This window comes from Biomphalaria glabrata, chromosome 16 (genome assembly GCF_947242115.1).
Source record: "Biomphalaria glabrata chromosome 16, xgBioGlab47.1, whole genome shotgun sequence".
Taxonomy (NCBI): Eukaryota; Metazoa; Mollusca; class Gastropoda; family Planorbidae; genus Biomphalaria; species Biomphalaria glabrata.
The window spans coordinates 22207372-22227644 of NC_074726.1; the positions used below are offsets into that span (position 1 = coordinate 22207372).

Genomic DNA, 20273 nt, shown 5'->3' on the forward strand with positions numbered 1-20273 from the left:
TTTAGTGGTACTATTTCTCTTGTATGTGATGGTCTCGAGCGAATACCACAAGAGGTGGGCCTGAAAAGAAGTCGCAAGTACGGTACGAGACGTTTTGGCGCCGCCGTTTTGGCGACGGGACGTTTTGGCGCGAGATATCATTTGACGATAATTTAATAAGCTCGTAGCTTTTATAACAATGTTTATTTCACTCTACCATAATATTGAATGTATAGTATGAATTCTAACACCGTTCAGTGAATTGTTTGTTTTTTTTTAATTATAAAGGTTTTGCTTATATCATGAATATAGGCCTATAATAAGTCAGATTCCTGAATGGTAATGACAGGCTAATCGCACTGGATGACATTTTTGGATTTCTTTCCAAAAGATTTTTTTTTATTTGACATTAGTGTAAGATACGAACTAGCTAAGTGTCACACTTTAATATAACAAAATCCATGTTAACATCTAAAACTCTATTACGCTGAATCAGGGGTGGACTGGCTATATGGGCATTTGGCCAAATGCCCGGTGGGCCGGTACCCAAATGGGCCGGTAGGACCACCGAAATGGCCTGATCGAAGTCACTATGGCACATATCAAGTTGTTAAAGGTTTTATAATATTCTTCTTATATTATTATTATTATAAAAGGCCCTCTGAGCGTCGTGTTTAAAAAAGTCTTTCATAGGCATTACAGTGTAATACTCTTTTAATCGAACACATTTTCCGAAGAAAAAAAAAGTAGAATGTAGACAGTGCTACTAGTAGGCTTCATCTTTTTAGGCCCTACATAATTGCTGATTTAAAAAGACGCTATATTGCTTATAAAGATATAGAGTTCACTGTATGCATGAATATCGATACATTATCAAACTTAATAATGATTTTTAAGGACCAATACACCTAGAAATGGATGCCCATCACATAATAGAGAATTTGTGGGCCGAATTTTATAGAAATGCCCGGGACGATTTTGACACCCAGTCCGCCCCTGCGCTGGATGACGACAATAACTCCACACATAGTAGGCCTAAAGATCAAGACACGGAATGTGGTCAGTACAAACCTTAACGTGAAAAGATTTATTTTGAAAAATTGGGTAGGGGTGATTTGGGTGACACATCTCGCATTGACGCAGGTTAGTTAAACAAATGAAGACAAGACCAGCACTGAGCACTGGTCGTTGGCGTCATGCGTCTGGCGATTATCTCCTTAGGAATGGTCTTTACATGTGACACCTATCCCGCCCCCTCTCTTCTGCTCACATTTCACTCCTTGTATATACTCTTTCCTCCACCCCTCCCCTCTCTCACGCGATTTTTGTTTTTAATTTTAAAATAATTTCTGAAAAAACTTTTTTGAAAATAAAAGTGTGCCTCTTAATAAACACATTTACACAAGCCAAAATGTTTATTAAAGAAAATGATGTGAAAAACAAACACACATTTACATTTAGTACGTGAAAAATATGTGTTAACACAAATACTCATACAAAACATAGATATGAATAATTCTTTTAAAAGAAATAATACAATAAACGTACATAATGTAGGCTATTTCGCGCCAAAACGTCCCGTCGCCAAAACGGCTCGCGCCAAAACGACCTTCGCGCCAAAACGGCCGGGCCAAAACGGCGGCGCCAAAACGGCGGCGTCAAAACGTCCTGCTTCGCGCGAGTAAGTTCATTGGCTAACAGAATGTTAGTTTTTTTTATATGAAAATATTATTAGCTTTCAAATTGTTAGATTTCATAATCCTACCACCAGGGCCGCCGCGAGGGTTGTGGCCGCCTGCGTGCGAAATTAAAAAATACCTCCTCCCAGCCCCCCTTTTTTCTAGATAAAAAAAAATTCCTTAAGACTGAGCTGGACCAAAAGTGCCCTTTTTTTGTAGACCATTCCATTTTTTCCTTTCATATTCGCACAGTTGTTGTATTCCTCAAGTACAACTTTGAATGATTGACTAGGAACAATTCCGTAGTTACGTGCATTCAGAAATCTGAGATCTTGAGTCTTTGAGATCAACATTCAAAACTTATCTCGTTCTGACTACTCGCTTATCCTCCTGTATGTGCGACGGTAAATTTATAGTTCATGAGCCGCGGCAGGTATATTACAATGAACAGTGTAAATGATCATGATCTATATACTATTTCTCGATAACTTTGACTGCTCAACAGTGTTACATGGTCTGGACGTGGATATGTTAACTTTTTTAAAGTTAAAGCATAATCCGAAAAAAAAGCTCGAAATACAAAAGCCATTGACAAAGGGACGTTTTCAACGTTCCGTAAACTTTCATAAAAATGATCACGATTGTATTTTGGAGAGATGTGCATTGTATCCACAATCATCTGACATACACGGATTCAGAGTTGCCTACAAATGTATCCAACAAATGAAGCAACTCAGCGCTGAATATTTTTCTTGAGTTTAATACAAAGTAAATAATTCAAAGTACAAGTCACTTAAACGATGACTTGAAATAAAACATAGTAAGGCAGTGTTTCACCACCCGGGTATGTGAAATGATGATGGCCTCGTATTCCGCACGTCCATTGTTTTACTTGGCCCGATAGGGTAACATATATATGAATGTTTCTCTTATCTAGTAATGTAAGAAACTGATATTTAAACAAAATCTAGCTCACAACAAAACAAAAAAAATCTTTACTCTTTCGTGTCTTAAGATCGTTTCTAATTGCACTAGGTACGTTAATTTCATCATTGTCACTGCATAAGCACCAATCAATCGCTAAACCTCTTCTCACTGCCGCCTAGGAAACACACACACTCCAGAATACCTCTATTAGTCAGCCCTTTGTGCCTTCACCCTACAAATAAAAGGAAATAGCGCCCTTCCCCCAGTGAAAATGCGGGCTATTTGACTCAGAACAAACATTTCAAACAACTCGCGAAAATTCAAGGCGGGAAAATATGTAGGTCGCAGTTGGGTCTGCACTCAGCCGTAATCTTTGGAATTAAAGGCAAAAACAGCCAATATTATAATTATGCCAAAAATATGTCAAATAATTTGCAGTGATTAAACACAAAAATTAATTGTAAAGACTTTCTTTCAAATTCTAAGAATTGTCTCCGTTTAAATTTTTGAATATTAGAGCCTACTGTTTTTAGGTTTAATTGTAAATTTAGTTTTATTTTTTAATATAAATATTATTATTGCTGAATTCACTACAAAATGAAATTAAACTAATGGTAACCTTGTGCCTCCTGCAGTCTGACTATATTAGAAATTTCAAGCTTTAAGTTTGCCTAGGCAAGGCGAAGGTCTCCTCTATTTGCTACATCCAGTCTATTTCTTTGCTTACTCATTAACTTTGTTACGCATGTGACAAGTCGGATTAAGATTTGGCCGTTTTGGGTGTCTAGGGGATTTTATAGTTTGAGAATCCTTACTTGCACATATAAACTACAAGCACAGCGTTATGATGCAGGCAACAAATACTATATTTAGATGTAAAATATGTACAGTTTATTATACAAAATAAGATAATGAAAGGTGAAATGCTGTACAGTTGCTAGTATGGGATCTAGCTTATTTACATATATAAGACTATCATCATCAGATATTAGAACCAAGTGGTCTGAGTGTCATTAGGCTGGTTGCTTAGCTTTAGTCCGGTGCTGCACTGGTGAGACGCGTGGCGTGTGGCTGGTACTGATGCTGTCTGCTGGTGGGCTGGCGTAGTGGATCCAGGCTCCGGTTGCAGTCCAACTTTGTATGGTTGCAGAGCTAAGCTGCGTCTACTAATCAGTTAAGCCAGTGACGAGTCTGTGGCTAGCGTTGTTACTTGGACTCTTGAAGGATGAGTAGGACTTATGTCTACAGATCTGGTGCCAACAAATCTGTTATCAGCTTTAGGTTGCTAAGATTTCAGGCAGATGTAGCCTATAGATAAAAGCTGCAACGATATGATGTGATAATCGGCTTAGCCCTAATGATAACACTGGGTGGTAGAAGCCTTTCCGTGTAGGACATCTTCAGAATGATGTATAGAAACTATAAGCTAGTTTCATAATTATCAAAGGGACCTAACAAATGAATATAGTGTTCCGTCAAGGGAGATAACAATAATAATAAATGATATGAAATATAAGTGACGCTCACCAATCACGGTGAAAAGCAAGTACATACATCACTAAGATAGATGAGATGAAAGGGGAAGGAGAGATCAACGTCTGATACTCGCCCATGTTCCCACATAAGTAAACATAGAGCATAAGTAGATACATACTCAGTAATAAGACATGTTTACATAAGTGTCTTGATAATTCCATGCCAAGGAATTAATCAATGATAATATATTGAGGGCTCGTGCCGAGCACTAATATATCCGAGTTAAATTAATAATAGTTAAAGAGCTAAATACATCTGGTAAGAATTGTTAATACAATCTAGTCCAGATGGCTTGAACATTTAGCCACAAAGTCATGATATAAAATATAAGTATACAGTAATCTACTTACATTATCCATGATAAGAATGCATAAATATATACACAAATAATGTAGTAATAAATGCACAAATATATATACATTACTAAATAAAATGGTTCTCAAGCACTTTACTAAGTTACATACCACCAATCCAAAGTGAAATAAGGGAATGAAAATAGTCTAGAGCTTAAGCAAGAGATAGATGTGCTCCCTGTGGGCTCTCCAGCGTGAATGAGATCGGACGATGAAGTTTGTCCATATAAACGTGGATAGAAAAGGGGGGGGGGTGAGTGGCGGGAGATAAGTGCAAAGGTGGTCTAGACTATCTGGCGTCTTTGACAAAGAGATCCTCGTTTGACCGTGGCGGCGTTTCCGGGAGATAGACACCGCGCGAAGGCGCGAGTTGAAAGTCCAGGGAGTTCGCCAGGTGGTCAGAGGATAGAAAGGAGGAGGGGGGTATCAGAGCTCGGCTGGATCAAAGGAGATTATACCTTGATAATGGCTAGTGCTAGACGAACAGCGTTGCCCGAGGCGTTGGGTTGAATGTGCACTTTGAAGTGACCAGCCGCTCCCGGAAGGGGGGGGGGGTCAACGGATGTTTGCCACGATAGATGGGAGTGTACTCTTGTCAAGAGTCTAGTGCGACACGTGTCAATGTGGGGATAGTAAAATGTGACATCGATGCCAAAGGGGGTGGGGTTGGATTGAAGGGGTGGTGGCTGTGTTTTTAGCGCTTGATCGCTAAATTAGTGCAATTGATGATTAATAGCGAGTAAAAAAATTAATTAAATGCTTAGACCTGAGTGATATCTTGAGTGAGCTAAAACGGTTCGTCACAGCGCACTAAATCTAGGTTAACCATGTATGTTTATTGAAAAGCTAAAACATAATTCCAATTTCGACCACAGTTTTGGAATTTTACTGAAACATTTAATTGCAGCCACATCTCTGTTGTGCCTCCAGGGGCGTAGCTAGGAATTTCCATCGTTTAGGGGGCAGGGGGGCTTGATATTTTGGGGTCCGCTGCATTTTGCGTAATATTTAATTTAATTAATTAAAAAAGCACTAATTTGCCCCCCCCCTTTTAAAAAGGGTGCCCGGGGGATTTTCAAATTCCCCCACTCCCCCACCCTAGCTACTCCACTGTGTGCCTCCTATGTTTACATTCTTTTTACTGAAGACATAGTTTTGTAAATCTATTTTTTTATGCAACTCAATTTGAACGTCAGTAATAGATGTTTAATAATTGTCATTTATACTTTTTTTTATTATTTTAGAAGAGAATCTTAATTTCTTCATAGAGCATTGTTATGTGAATTGCATAGATATCGGTGTCCTTGGGCAGATTGTTATGTGAGATTGTAAAACTCTTTAAAATAGATTTAATATCTCGATAAAAGAGAAAATGATATAATCAATGAAAGTACATTTCTTTCCAAGCAGTCGAAGTTTCGTTTCATTCATTTGCGTTAGATGCATACCATGTAAAACAATTTTTTTTAGCCTGCTTTAAGTCATCGCCAACCGTTGAATCTTCCCGTTTCTCAAAAAAAAAAAAGTATTCAAGAGCTTAAAAAAAACAAGCCATAGCAATTAACAAACCCCTGTTCGAAATCCAGCGAACTTCAGTTTACAACAAGAGTCTAAGACCTTTTTCAGCATTTATTTTATAATGCTTTTAGTTAAACGCATCTTATACACCTATAAAAGAAACTTAGACATCTACGGACTACGGAGTAGTCTGTCGAAGTCTGACAGAAATCAATAAGTACAAGATCAAAGCCTATCACATAAAACAAATTTTTAAATACAAAACAAAAGTAAATAATAAGATCAAACTCCTTTTTTAAATTAAAAAAAAAACACATAAATTAAGAGTATTGACTTCTCTATCTCTCACCTGTATTATATTGACGTCGCTACGCAGTCCCAGCTGCAATCTAATCCAGGGCACACAAGAACTTCATACATTACATAGTACTTATCCTTTAAGTAGACACTTTAACCGTTGTAGGCGTATTATATCTTAAATTATTAAACTTAAAATAACTCAAAAATGTCTTTATGAAAAAACACTAAAACATTTTTAACAATATAGATGCAGACATTTTTTCTGATGATATGAAATAAATGTAGTAGTTTTTGAAAAAAATACTGTGCCGATGTGCCAATTAGAGAAAATCAAATCAATTTTTTTTAGAAATTATATATAATAATATTTTAATACAATTTCTAACACATTGAAAAAAAAACAAATCTTTTCACTCCTGCATTTGGAAGTTGTCAGCTTACGACAGTGTCATTTATCTTACATCATCCACATCGTTGATTTCTTCTTACTGTCACAACAGAAACACACACATATACACACACTTTATACAAATAAAATATAATGAAACATGAACAGGATATATTGAAACATGCACAGAATACATTGAAACATGGAGAGTATACACGGACAGGATACATTGAAACATGAACAGAATACATTGAAACATGAACAGGATACATTGAAACATGAACAGAATACATTGAAACATGGACAGTATACACGGACAGGATACATTGAAACATGAACAGAATACAATGAAACATGGACAGTATACACGGACAGGGTACATTGAAACATGAACAGGATCTATTTAAATATGAACATGATATAGTGAAACATGCACATGATATATTGAATCATGCACGGGATACATTGGAACATCAACAGGGTATAAAACTAGGATAAGATCAGAAAAAAAAAACGTTTGTTTGTTGTGGTTTCTACTTTTTACATTCTAAATCTTTTGCTTTTGTGTGACTGTATGATCTAATTATAAAATTGTGCATGTGCCTTTGCTGTTGTTCTTGGTATTGATTCTGTCAAACTCTTGTTTTGTATAAGGTTTTCCCTTTTGAAACATCTGTATGGCTATTTCATGTAACCGTTTGGACGAAATCATTCTATCATTGTCATTTTCAAAAGTCCCAAAGTTGTAAACAAGCAACATTCTATCATCAACCATTTTAATTAAACCTTTGAAATTTTCTCCAGAATGCTCACACCAGAGACTAAAAGCTTGTTCAGGTGACAACCTCGATTCTAAAGCATTTTTACTGCAATTGTCCCCATGCGTTACCACGATCATGCCGTGCTTTCTAAGAAACTCATTGCCGAAAACTTTCTGAAGCTCATAAAATGCTTTTGCTTCTTCGGTGCTGAAACGACATGTATAATTAAAAACGAAGACAAAGAGGTGAATGCTTTTAGCGGAATCCATCAAAGAATGTAATTGACGTATTATATGTTCTTGAGAAAGATGAACTGCTTCTAATCCAGGGAGATCATAAACTTTCAGTTTATAGCCATCAAATGTATCACGTTTTAACTCTAAAAGCTCTGTTCCGTCTCCCATACTTGAATCTCTTTCAAACGCTTCTCGTCGTAAAATGGTGTTTCCAGTGCTGGATTTCCCATGACCAGTTTTACCAACTAGTGCTATAGTTATTTCTGACATATTCCTGTAAAAAATAATGTGGATTAAACGTTTGGGCAATTTAAAAAAAATCTTCTGATTTTCTATCTTCATTGAATAGAAATAGATTTTGTGCAAAGTAATTGAGTAAAAATAATATATATTATTTTTTTTACGCCTATCTATCTATCTATGAACCTATCAATCAATCTATCAAACAATCTATGTATCTATGTATCTATCTATCTCTGTATCTATCTATCTATCTAACATTTTGAGAAGAATGTTTAGTTGATGCATTTTCTGCATGCTGCTCATTTGCCAGTATAATATTTCATTAAATATGTAACGTCTTAAAATGACACTTAATATTATTCTTTGGGCGACTATTATGAATTTTAATGTATGCGGGTCTAAGAGGTCCATAGCTCCTAATCACATTTACTGTCTTTTATTTGTCATTATGTCTCATTTCCCCCAAGACAACCAGCAGCTTTGTTTCCTTTATATATCACAGATGTGATCACATGAACTACTGACCTCTGTCTTCTCCATTTCCCAATACATTGCTTTGTTACAAAGATAGTCAACTAATGATTGATTGAGTGTGCTATAATATAATAATAATAATAATAAAAAAAAAACTACACAAAACTGTTTTGAGAGGTCCCCGTAAGGAAAAAAGCCCCTATTAGGTTTGTGAAAAATATCCGTCTGTCAATCTATTCGTCTGTCACACTCAGATCTCAAAAACTAGAAGGGAAATAAAAAAAATATTATTTCACCATGCAATTCGGCTTGCAAAGTTTATGTGCAACGGATACTTTCTCTTTTGTAAAAGCAAAACGTTTAATTTTTTAAATTTATTATGCAAGAGATTTTTTCATAAAAATACACCAATTTTAAAACAATACAGGAATGTAAAAAGAATTAAAATATTACATTATGTTAACCATGGGCGTAGCCAGGATTTTTTTTCGGGGGGGGGGGGTTGGGGGGATTTTTTTCTCCCCCCCCCCCCGCGATTTTTTTTTATATGTATTTATGTGTGTGTGTGTGTACATAATCTTTATTGCATTCTGACTCTTCATTCTTACGGAAGACGTTTATTGTGCACTAGAATAGGTTCTTCCATGAGTTAGTGGAAAAATTGTAGCTTCCCCGCGAATACTAGCAAGGGGGTAGCGCTCCCCCAGAGCGGGGCGAAACTCCGCCGCCAAGCACTATTTCTGATATTGAAAGCCAACAAAATGCATATTCTGAGGTATCTACAGTGCATTTTCCTGCTAATAAAAAGTTTTATTTCAAAAACCTAATGTGCTATTCTTACTGACTTAGACCTTCCCGCGCCATTTGGCGCATTTGCCGTCAAGCTGTTTCCATAAAATTGTAGATTCCCTGCCATTACTAGCAATGGGGTCTGGGGAGCGCTAGCGCGTTTGCCCCGCCGCCAAGCACTATTTCTGGTATTGAAAGCCAACAAAATGCATATTCTGTGGTATCTACAGTGCATTTTCCTGCTATTAAAAAGTTTTATTTCAAAAACCTAATGTGCTATTCTTACTGACTTAGACCCTACCGCGCCGTTCGGAGCATTTGACGTCAAGCTGTTTCCATAAAAATCTGTCACTGGTAATGTCTGAAGCCTCTTCCCACCTGCCATGAGAACCTCCATGAATGTGTGTCGCCAAGTTGTACTAGGATGTCATTGCAACTCTTCTTATGCGTAATTCATTTTGTCGAAGAACATTTCCCGCCAAACCTCATGCGACGCTCTCTCACAATCTTTCTAAGGGGTCGACTCCAAGCTCGTCATAGGATTTCCTTGATTTAGACTCGATCTCCATAACTGACTCCTAAAATCTGTCTTAGCCATCTTCATTAAGCCACATTTTGTGTTTTTCAATTTCGGCAGATCACTATTCACTGCACTTTTTTATGGAAACGGCTTGACGGCAAATGCTCCGATCGGCGCGGGAGGGTCTAAGTCAGTAAGAATAGCACATTAGGTTTTTGAAATAAAACTTTTTAATAGCAAGAAAATGCACTGTAGATACCTCAGAATATGCATTTTGTTGGCTTTCAATACCAGAAATAGTGCTTGGCGGCGGGGCTTCGCCCCGAACTGGGGGAGCTCCTATCGCTCTCCCAGACCCCCTTGCTAGTAATGGCGGGGAATCTACAATTTTTTCAACTAACTCATGGAAGAACCTATTCTAGGGCACAATAAACGTCTTTAAAAAAGAATAAAGGGTCGGAATGTAATAAAGATTATGTACACACACACACATAAATACATATAAAAATTTTTTTTCGTGGGGGGGAGGTCGGGGGGAGAGAAAAAATCCCCCCCAACCCCCCCCCCCCCGCCCCGAAAAAAAATCCTGGCTACGCCCATGCAGAATATACTACTTCGGTAAAATTATGTTTATTTACTTATACTCTATGTTTACTTATGTGAAAGCTTGGGAGAGTATCAGTCGTTGATCTCTCCTTCTACTTTAATCTCATTTATGTCATGACCATTCACTGTGACTGGTGAATTTAACCTGTATGATTTTTTTACTTATTATGATTGCTATCTCCCGTGATGGGATGCAATATTTATTTGTTAGCTCCCCTTGGTATATGTGAAACTAACTTATAGTTTCTATACATCATTCTGAAGATGTCTTTCACGGAAAGGCATCTACCTCCCAGTGGTGTAATTTGGGCTAACCGACTTAAACATTTTATTTATAGGCAATTTTCACTTGGTGACCTATCAACCTAACGCTGATACCAGATTTGTTGGCACCACATCTGCAGATACCAGCCCTACTCACACTTCACTCGTCACTGGCCTCGCTTACAGTAGCTGCAGCTGAGCCCTGCCCCTACGAACTGATGGGCTGCACCCGGAGCTTGGATCCACAACACAAGACCACCAGCAGACAGGGTCAGCACCAGCCACACTAGTCTTATTAGTGCAGCACCGGACTCAGAGCTAAGCAACTAGCCTAATGACACTCAGACCACTTGGCTCTCAAATCTAATGATGATATATCTATATATGTAAATACACTAGACTCCATCCTAGCCACTGTACAGCATTACACCTTTTAAATTGTTTCCTTTGTCAAATAAACCTGTACATAATTTTACACCTTAACATAGTATTTGTTTCCTACATTTTTAACGCTGTACCTGTTTAATTGTAAAGTGTGGGTTCTCGAAATATGAAAGCCCCTAGACACCCTAAAACGGCCAATTTTTAATCCACCTTGTCACACCAAGAAATGTTCACAACAAATATACATGTTAATAAAAGGTGTTTTTTCTAGTCAACTAGCTGCTAAAATTAAAAGAAAACATTTATTTTTGCTTAATAAGGCTAAGAATGCACTTTCTATGTAAATATCACGCACATTATTTAAAATGGACTTTCATGTAGCGACTTTTGTGCAGTAGCGTGACAAGTGACAAGTCGCGCTACTATTCAGCTTCCTCAAATTTTTAAACTAATCAGAATTTATTTATTTTTTTGTTTAGTGCCCCCATCAGAATAAAAGACGATTATTTTTGTACGTTTGGTCTGTCGTTTGGTCTGTCCGTAATGTTTAGATGAAAAAAATCAACTCTAAATGCTATTGAAGATATGATTTTAACTTTTATGTGCCTTCCAAAACATTGCAAAACATTTTAGTTTCTTAAATAGATAGTTCCAGATGTATTTGTAAAAAATCAAACGAATATTTCTTTGCTCTTCTAAGTTACATTACATTTAAATTTAATGCTTAAACGTTGCAAAAACTCATGATCAATAATATGTTGTTCCGGTTTTTTAAAGTAAAAAAGTATATAAAGGATAAAAGAAAATATTTATATTGACTTATATTTCTCTAACTTTTAAGTTGTTCCGGATATCGTTATATAAAATAAATTATGCCAAATGAATGTTTAAAATAGTAAAATGAATTCTAGAAGAAATATGTGCAATTGTTTCTATGAGCCCTCGTTATATATATGTTGTTAATAAAGACATTTTTTGTTACTAGCCCATTGTGACGTAAGGATTTTTTTCCTATGACGTCTTATGCATTGATTCTTTATATGTAATGCTAAATAAAGAAGCTCCATGCCCATTGTGTATGTACCCTAAATAACTTGCTCATATTTTTAAAGACATTTTTAGTCTAGCTAGGCCGTGTGACGTAGTGGATTTTTTTTCCATTGACGTCATATGGATTTATATCTTTAAGAAAAAAATGCATAAAAAAAAATTGGTGCGTTAATGTTTATTGAACCTCGTCAAATTATCGTATAAAAAGATATAATACTAGATTGATTTAGATATAATCTAGATTTTTTACTCGAGATATAATTTTTTTTTCAACATTAGAATTAGATGTTATACACTAGATCTAGATTTTTGAAACTAGATTTAAATTTATATTGTAATTAAAATCATAATAGATTCTTGATCTCGAATTTCTAGATCTAGTTAAGAATGATATAGAATAAATAAATACATATATAATTCTAATTACTACTCGTTTTAAAATTTAATATGCATTCAGTCTATTGATAGATTATCTAGGCTTTTTTTTCCAAATCCTATCTAAATAATCTTTATTATTCCAAATAAATATTATAGATCTAGATCTGTTATATATATATATATATCATGGGCGTAGCCATGGGGGGGGGGGGTTGACTAGGAGACGGACTTTAGTGACAACTTTTTTGCTTTGATTGTGTTTATTTTAGGTGAGATTTCAATACTAAACCATCACTTGCCCCAGCGCAGCGTATGTTTCCCCCCCCCAACCTCCCCCCCCCCCCCCCGAAAACAATCCTGGCTACGCCCATGATATATATATATATATATATATATATATATATATATATACATATACATAGATCTTAAGAGTTATCAAAAGTTTAATTTAGGTATATCTACATCATAATTCTAGTTTCATTTAAATGAAAATGCCGATAGCCCTAACCCTAATTTATAAATCAATACCAAAAGATTATCTAAAATCACTCGTCTGACACAGTGTATATATCCGGTAGTTGTCATCCCGTAATGTGTAATATATCGCTTTATTAATAATAGGCTATTAGTTCGTTATTTGAGGTTAGCGCGCTGGACTGATTATCTCGACGGTCTCGGATTCATATCCTGCTCTCTATCATCCGCCGTCGTCCAGCGGGAGGTTCGGATAAGAAAGTACATTTTCTTTAACTTTGAAGGAACATTCAAAACGTGTACAACAGAAAAAAAAGCCTACATTTGTTACAACGACAAATGAATCTTTGAAATATTGTTACTTTTTACAATCAAAATAAAATGTCTTCAATATACCTTGCGATCCAACAAAAATTTGTGGGGGCCGCGTCTGATTTTGTGTTATCACACAAACTCTCTTTGTAGTCTTGTTTTTTTTTTTATTTTCACTTTAATACATATTAAATAAACATTATATGTTCCTTATATAGCGATATAAGTGAAAGGGAAACGTATGAATGTGTTTTTGGTAGTAAATTAAATGACTAAAAATAAAAGCTAAATAAGAGTTTTAAAGAGTTTAATCTCATTATATGTGTTTTGTGTTTTGTTGTATGTTATATAACTTGGCTGAATTTAATAGGAGTTATTTGTGACGTTAAAAAAAACAAACTCAAAATAAAATTTTAATCACTCACATTGGTGCAAAAATATGTCGTTCTTTAAAAAATATTCATATTTTCAATGTTCATAAATTGTATCTACTCTGATGAGATAGACGCTTGATTTTCCAGGAAATATTGAAATATAATATTTTTCACGGAAAAAAAGTAGAATAGAATTAGAACTTAACACATGGCGCGGAGTCGATAATACGTTTGTATTCTTATTAAGTAGAAAAATATATGTGTTCAAAAAAGTTCATTTAACGTGACCCACAGGCCAGTAAAAGATTGTCTAATAACTAAAAAATAATTTAAATAAAAACAATGGAATCACAAAAAAAAAACCGCTTGTATTCAATAGTCTTTTTTTTCTAATCTTTTACGAAATAAAAAATCTATGAACTATGTATTAGCTAAGATATATTAGATCAGGGGTCTCAAACACGTGTCCCGAGGGCCACAAGTGGCCCGCGAAACAAATTTGAGTGGCCCGCGGCCAAGTCCGCGAATTTTAAAAAATTAGATAAAATTTACAATGACCACATATAAGCCGTGAAATGATTTACAACTGCACAAATCAGTAAATGAGGTGTCCGCCCACTGCAAGCGAAAACTCTGTGAAGGCAAGTTTTGTTGTTAGCGAGATGGCATCACGACCATTCACTGAAGGCCAGTTTGTAAAAGAGTGTATGCTACAGGCGTGTGAAATTATCTGCCCCGAGAAAAAGAAACTCTTCGAAGTCATAAGTTTGTCTGCAAACATAGTAGCAAGCAGGATCACAGAGTCAGAGACAAATGTTCAACAGAAACTGATTGCCGCTGCAAAAGACTTTGGACGAGTTTACTGGTGTAACAGACACCGCATACTGTGCCGTATTCATTCGTGGGGTCGACGAAAACTTGAACATTGTTGAAGAGCTATTGGACTTACTAGCCATGAAAGGAACGACGACTGGACGTGACGTGTTTCAAGAACTGGAAGCTTGTATTGACAGGTGTGGGCTACCGTGGGAAAAACTTGTTTCAGTGGCTACGGACGGTGCACCAGCAATGTGTTCAGCGAAGGTTAGTGTTGTTGGATTAATGGTAGAGAAACGGTATCAGCTCAGCTTGGCGGGACTTTTTGCAGCCATACACCAAGAAGCACTCTGTGGCAAAAGTCTACAAACGAAGAACGTGATGGATGTTGTCGTGAAGACGGTGAACTTTATACGTGCACGGGGTCTCAACCACAGACAGTTTGTGTAATTTCTAGCTGATTTAGAAACGGAATACGGAGAGTTGCTGTATCATACGGAAGTCAGATGGTTGAGTCGTGGAAAAGTGCCGCGGAGATTTTTTGAACTGAGACGGGAAATAGCATTGTTCATGGCAATGAAAGATGGAGACTACTGGAAGATTTTGAACACCGCTTTCAGCAATTCACTGCTCTCGAACCACAGTTTTTCTTTGTTGCCACTCCGTTCGCAGTTGACGCGAAAAAAGTTCCAGAGGAAGTCCAGATGGAACTACTGGACCTGCAGTGTGACACTGTTCTGAAGCAAAAATACGCTGATGTTGGTGTTCCAGATTTCTACCAGTTTCTTCCCAGAGAGAAGTTTCCTCACACCCCCACGGCTCTTATCTTATGAAAAACATATAGGTGTTGTTAATAATACGGCATGTCGGCTGAAAGTAAGCCGTATACATTTATAAAGTGCTTTTTTTTTTTTTGAAAAAAAAATAGATGTCGGTACTCAGTGTAAGTAATACTTTTTCCTCACATTGAAAAAGGTGCCGGTACCCCGTAGGGCTACCGGTGCGTACCGTCTCAAAAATATATGTATATCTCAATCATCGTGCCTAAGTATACAAGCAGGATCTCGAGCATTGGATACATTTATTTTTAAATACAAAGTTTTATGGAATATATTAGTTGTTTGAAGTTTGTAACTTTTTAAAATTCAAGCTAAAAATATCGAAGCCTACATTTTTATACTCATTTGTAAACAATTAGAAGAGATGGACTGACACATAGTGTACCTTGTGTAAATTTGCAAAAACACAAACGCTCTTTGTAATCTTATCAGTTAGACTTTCAAAACTATTAAAATTAAAAAAATACTTTGTGATTATTTTTACTGTATATATTCTATTTATTATTCATTTTTAGAATAAGGATTGAAACAAAAACTTGCCATATGAAAATTATGTCTATTTATACGGAGTTATTTTTAGTTACCTAGTAATATAAAATATATTGAACTAACACGTACATTCATCTTAATGCAGTCATGCGATTTTTTGTTTATAAACATAGCATTATTTAGGACCAATATTTTACAAAAGTTGCTTGGAGAAATCAGGTATACCTATTAGGAGAAAACACGACCCCTTTACTCAAGAAAAAATTTAAAAAACTAGAACAGACACAAAATAGACAGTAACATTGATAAGAAACTAATATTCAAAATTGATTAGAGTAACACCTTTTTAACTAATCTTTAAAAGTTTAAAATCACTAAAAAAAATTTTTCAACAATTATTTTGTGTATGAAATTGTGTATCGGAAAATGCCGGGTACTTGAAATAAGCTAGTCCTAAAAAAACAACATAGATCTTGGGTAAAGGACTCATTAAATAAAGTAATTTCACGCGCTAGTTTCAGGTCTTTTCTTTTTATAGCCTCTATCGGGTTTGATCCCAACTACCCGTATTTTTGTGCAGAATTTTTTTTCTCTATCAGGCACACTTAAAATTATAGCAAAATAATGTCTTAAATTTTTAAAAAGAACTGAAAATGCAAAGATATATAAGGAAAAAATGCACTTCCGGTCCAATTTATGATTCTACTTTTTAATCAAAGAAACGAAACGCATTAGTTCAACATTGCCCATTGGTTTTTGTTTTGTTAGATACAATAAATAAATATTTAGTAAAGATCCACTTTATTCAAGAATGGTTGTGGAAGAAATGACGTGTAAAGGTATCAAAAGGACAAATTCGTAAATATGTAGATGTATTTCTAGAAGTTGTTGAATTGCATTTCTTTGTAGGTATCATAGAGGATACATTAATACCAATAGTAAATTAACTAATTTGTGGTTTGTTTTATTGATCCCAGTGAATAGTTGTGCAAAGTTTCAACATTATGCATAATGACTATGGTAGAAAAAAGTGTTGAAACTCTTTCTCAGACAAACAGACATGGTATCTTGATATAAGCTTTGCACTAAATTTATGGATCAAGCTACGAAAAATGTTAACTTGCTTTAGGGTCCAGAATTACAGAGTGAACTAAATCACATCGTTATATCGGAAGTGTTGACAACTTACCTTGCAGACATTTTTGTTGTCTGAGGAAGATACTAGAGTTAACACTATCTATTGTTCTGATGTCGTTACTGCTGAAGCTCTGTTGATAGAAATTATCTCATAAGACCCTGTAATTTGAATATATAAATATAAATAAAAAAAATATATATATATACTAGCCTCACATTGCCTGCGGGCCTTAGTTTGTGTTTACTAATCTAGTAGATTGGATTTAGATGTATGTTAAACTTATCTAATGATTCTTTCAATATTCTCTTTTTCGCTAAGAAAATAAAAGTCGTTTTGCGAAAATGGGTTTACCCGAAGCCGATACATTCATATCTATTAAAAACGAAAGGAGCGATAGATGAATAGGATATAAAGTACAATAGAAACGGGTTTACCTAATTCTTAAATGAATAGGATTATAAAGTTAGTCATGACCACTGAATTCGCAGATATATGGAACGAAGGTATGTATAAATGCTTTTGAAACATAAAATTGAAGGTTAGTAAAGTAAAAAAGGTTTTTTATTTATATTCGGCACATACATACATGACTTCATTTGTAAGTTTTTTCTTGGGTGCTAGAGGGCAGATTAAAGGTATACACATTAGACACTTCATTACAATATGACCATATGTAGAATTAAATACGTACGAGACATGAAAACATTTGGTATATCACAGTAATGCAGGCAACAGGTATATATTTTTTTGAAAAGTGGATCTCTTCAGAATAGAATGTTCTACTTCTTTGCAATGTCCTTTGTACGGTTTAAATTTTGAAATTATGCGGCCCGTTGATGGCAGATTATTTAGCAGTTACTCCTATTTTTTAGTTTAAACACAAAAACTCACTCATACTTTAACTCTTTCTCTCCTAATTGACTATAACAACATTAATTTGGCTCCGTAAATTAAACTAACTTTTGGTTTATAAACTTTAATTTGTATTGGGTAAAATGAGCATGCATTCACCTATAATTTTGTATCAAATATAACATTGTCTGATAACTAATAAAAAAAAGTTATAATTAAATTTAATCATAACAGGATAGTGAAATACAAATGAGAAAATGAATAATTCCACTAGAAAGTGGAAAATAATTACGTAGAGAAAGAGTTAAAGTAAGGAAATCATACATTTTTTTGACAACCGTTTCGCAATCTTTACCAGGACTTGAACACGGGACTTCCAAACGCTTACTTCTCATCTACGGCACTTCCGAAGGACGGACGGACGAACAGACAAATCACACACAACTAATTTCGTCTTTTCCCCTTTCGGGGGCAGCTAAAAATGTAATCAATTGAGACATCATTCTTAAATCTCTGTATGTCTAGGAATAAAAATAAAATAAAAAAGACGTATGGTATGAATAATCAAAAACGTTTACTTACTAAAAGTACATAATGACCAGAATCTACATGAACTTTTCAAAAATAGATAACTTAAAAGGAACTATAACTTTGACTTCAAATATTTTATACCACTTTCTAAAAACTTTGTCCTAGAGATAATTTTTTCTAGGAAAAGGAATAAGCAGATTATATTTTGTCATTGTCAAATAACAGCTGCAGGGAGATGAAAATAGGCCAAGATGACGTGTTGTTGTTTTTTCAAGTCTGATTACTAATAATGTCAGCGATAGAATGAATATGTGTCTATTTTTATGATGGCACATTCCTTTTTATTTTTAAATGTGAATAGTTTTAAATGAAGTAATGCTATCACTTTCGCATTTTGCTATTTTTTATTTGGAGAAAATATATGTATTTTTTTTTATAGTCGACAGTTAAGGAGTTATTGCTTTTAGTTCACTCCCACGTCTTAACTATATGAATATTTGTTTCCTTCACCAATCTTTGTGTATGATAAACATACATTCCTCTTTTGTCTTTAGCCTTACGTAAAATCACTTCTAGGGACTGGTTTGTCCACTCTTTGGTGTTGTCTCCCTTTAAATGATGTTAAATGGTGTAACGTTGCAGATTGCGAATGTCGTCTAATGCTGGGTTCTTGCCTCCTGAAGTACTCTTGACACGTGACAAGGCAAATACTATAAACTGACTTAAGTCCGTTTCAGCAGACAAATATAAAGTTTATTTTACAACATAATAATAATACTGCACTCCTTGTTAGTGCTACAAGTCAAGAAATAATAAACAATCCTATCCGCATAACAGCGGTATCAAATACGTTGTTAAGGCTTCCGCGCGGTGTTGATTCTTGGAAAGATATCTAGTGTAGATCTGACTGGAAGTAACGCTGAACTCAACTACTTCAGTAACACCGGCGAAAGGCCGAAACAATCAAATATGTAGTCGACGCTGATGTTGTTCTACAAATATATTTAATAATCAAGAAGGGAATCGTCCGATGTCAGCTATGTCCGTAAATCTGTATATCTATTGTACTGCTCTACAAGAAGCGTCTTCTTTGTAGCGTCACTTAGAGCGTTCTTGTTTTTTAACCAACTTTACGTCATCGTCGCTAAGTAAAACTTTACCCTATTCCCGAAACAAATAACTAATTCCTAATCATGTCATAACAACTCCTCCCCCTCCCGCTAAAAAAATTGTCTGTCAATTTTTTAATCTACTGTCTTAGTCTTACAATGTGCAAGGGCCAAAATGTAAGGAAACATAAAAGACAACACAACTTGAGTCTTGATTGTGATTTCAACTTCTCTTCCTGTGTCCACAATCAAGTTCCTCTGAACACATATTTCCCTCAAGTGTCACCGGGTGATACTGTCCAATGTGATGTGCCATAGGTGACAGCAGACATAGTTCGTTTGCGCTGACACTCTAGGTGTGTCTATCTATACTTCATCACATCACGTTCCAGAGGTTATAACGCTTTCCCTCACAAGTCAGGACAGACAATTTACCTAATATGACAAATCGACATTTATCAATACTCGTTCTCCCACTATACACCTAACGTTCTTTCGGGCATTTACAAGTGTATTTTATCTCCTCTCTCCACTTACTTGTCCCCACACGACCTAACTCTTTACTGATGTATGGTCATGATCAAATACAAAGAATAAATTATAAAACTTATTTTTCGTGATGTAACTACATCGTCGCCTTATAAATGCCCTTTCTATTCATACAAACATACATACAATTCATACATACTACCCGAAATAAATAACCAACATGAGCTAATCTAATAATAACACAATAGCATATATATTATAACATAAATATCCTATTCAAAGATACCTTAACACAACCTAATACCCATCTACATATGACTACTAGCCAAATCGATTACTTAAATTAAAACAAAATCAACTGTATTCAAATTGTATGCTCCTTCACCTATCTCAACGTAACTCGAGACAACATGTCCGCCACTATATTGATACTTCCGCTTATTGCCTTTATTTCAAATTTGAAAT

General features: G+C 35.3%; 1 protein-coding gene across 5 annotated transcripts; it reads right to left on the reverse strand.

The window, feature by feature from the left end:
* Positions 1-6088: 6088 nt before the first annotated feature.
* On the reverse strand, positions 6089-18419 carry LOC106067382 (uncharacterized). Of its 5 annotated transcripts, none has more exons than XM_056014400.1 (4): positions 18262-18419; positions 18004-18154; positions 16879-16957; positions 6089-7951 (listed from the first exon to the last, which is right to left on the reverse strand). In XM_056014400.1, exons 3-4 carry the CDS (start codon positions 16887-16889, stop codon positions 7264-7266), a joined length of 699 nt encoding a protein of 232 aa, XP_055870375.1. In that variant the 5' UTR covers positions 16890-16957; positions 18004-18154; positions 18262-18419; the 3' UTR covers positions 6089-7263. The 5 variants fall into 5 exon arrangements, with proteins under 5 accessions (XP_055870375.1, XP_055870376.1, XP_055870379.1 ...); XM_056014401.1 differs by having other exon boundaries at positions 16879-16985; XM_056014404.1 differs by lacking the exon at positions 18004-18154 and having other exon boundaries at positions 18262-18392.
* Positions 18420-20273: the final 1854 nt, after the last annotated feature.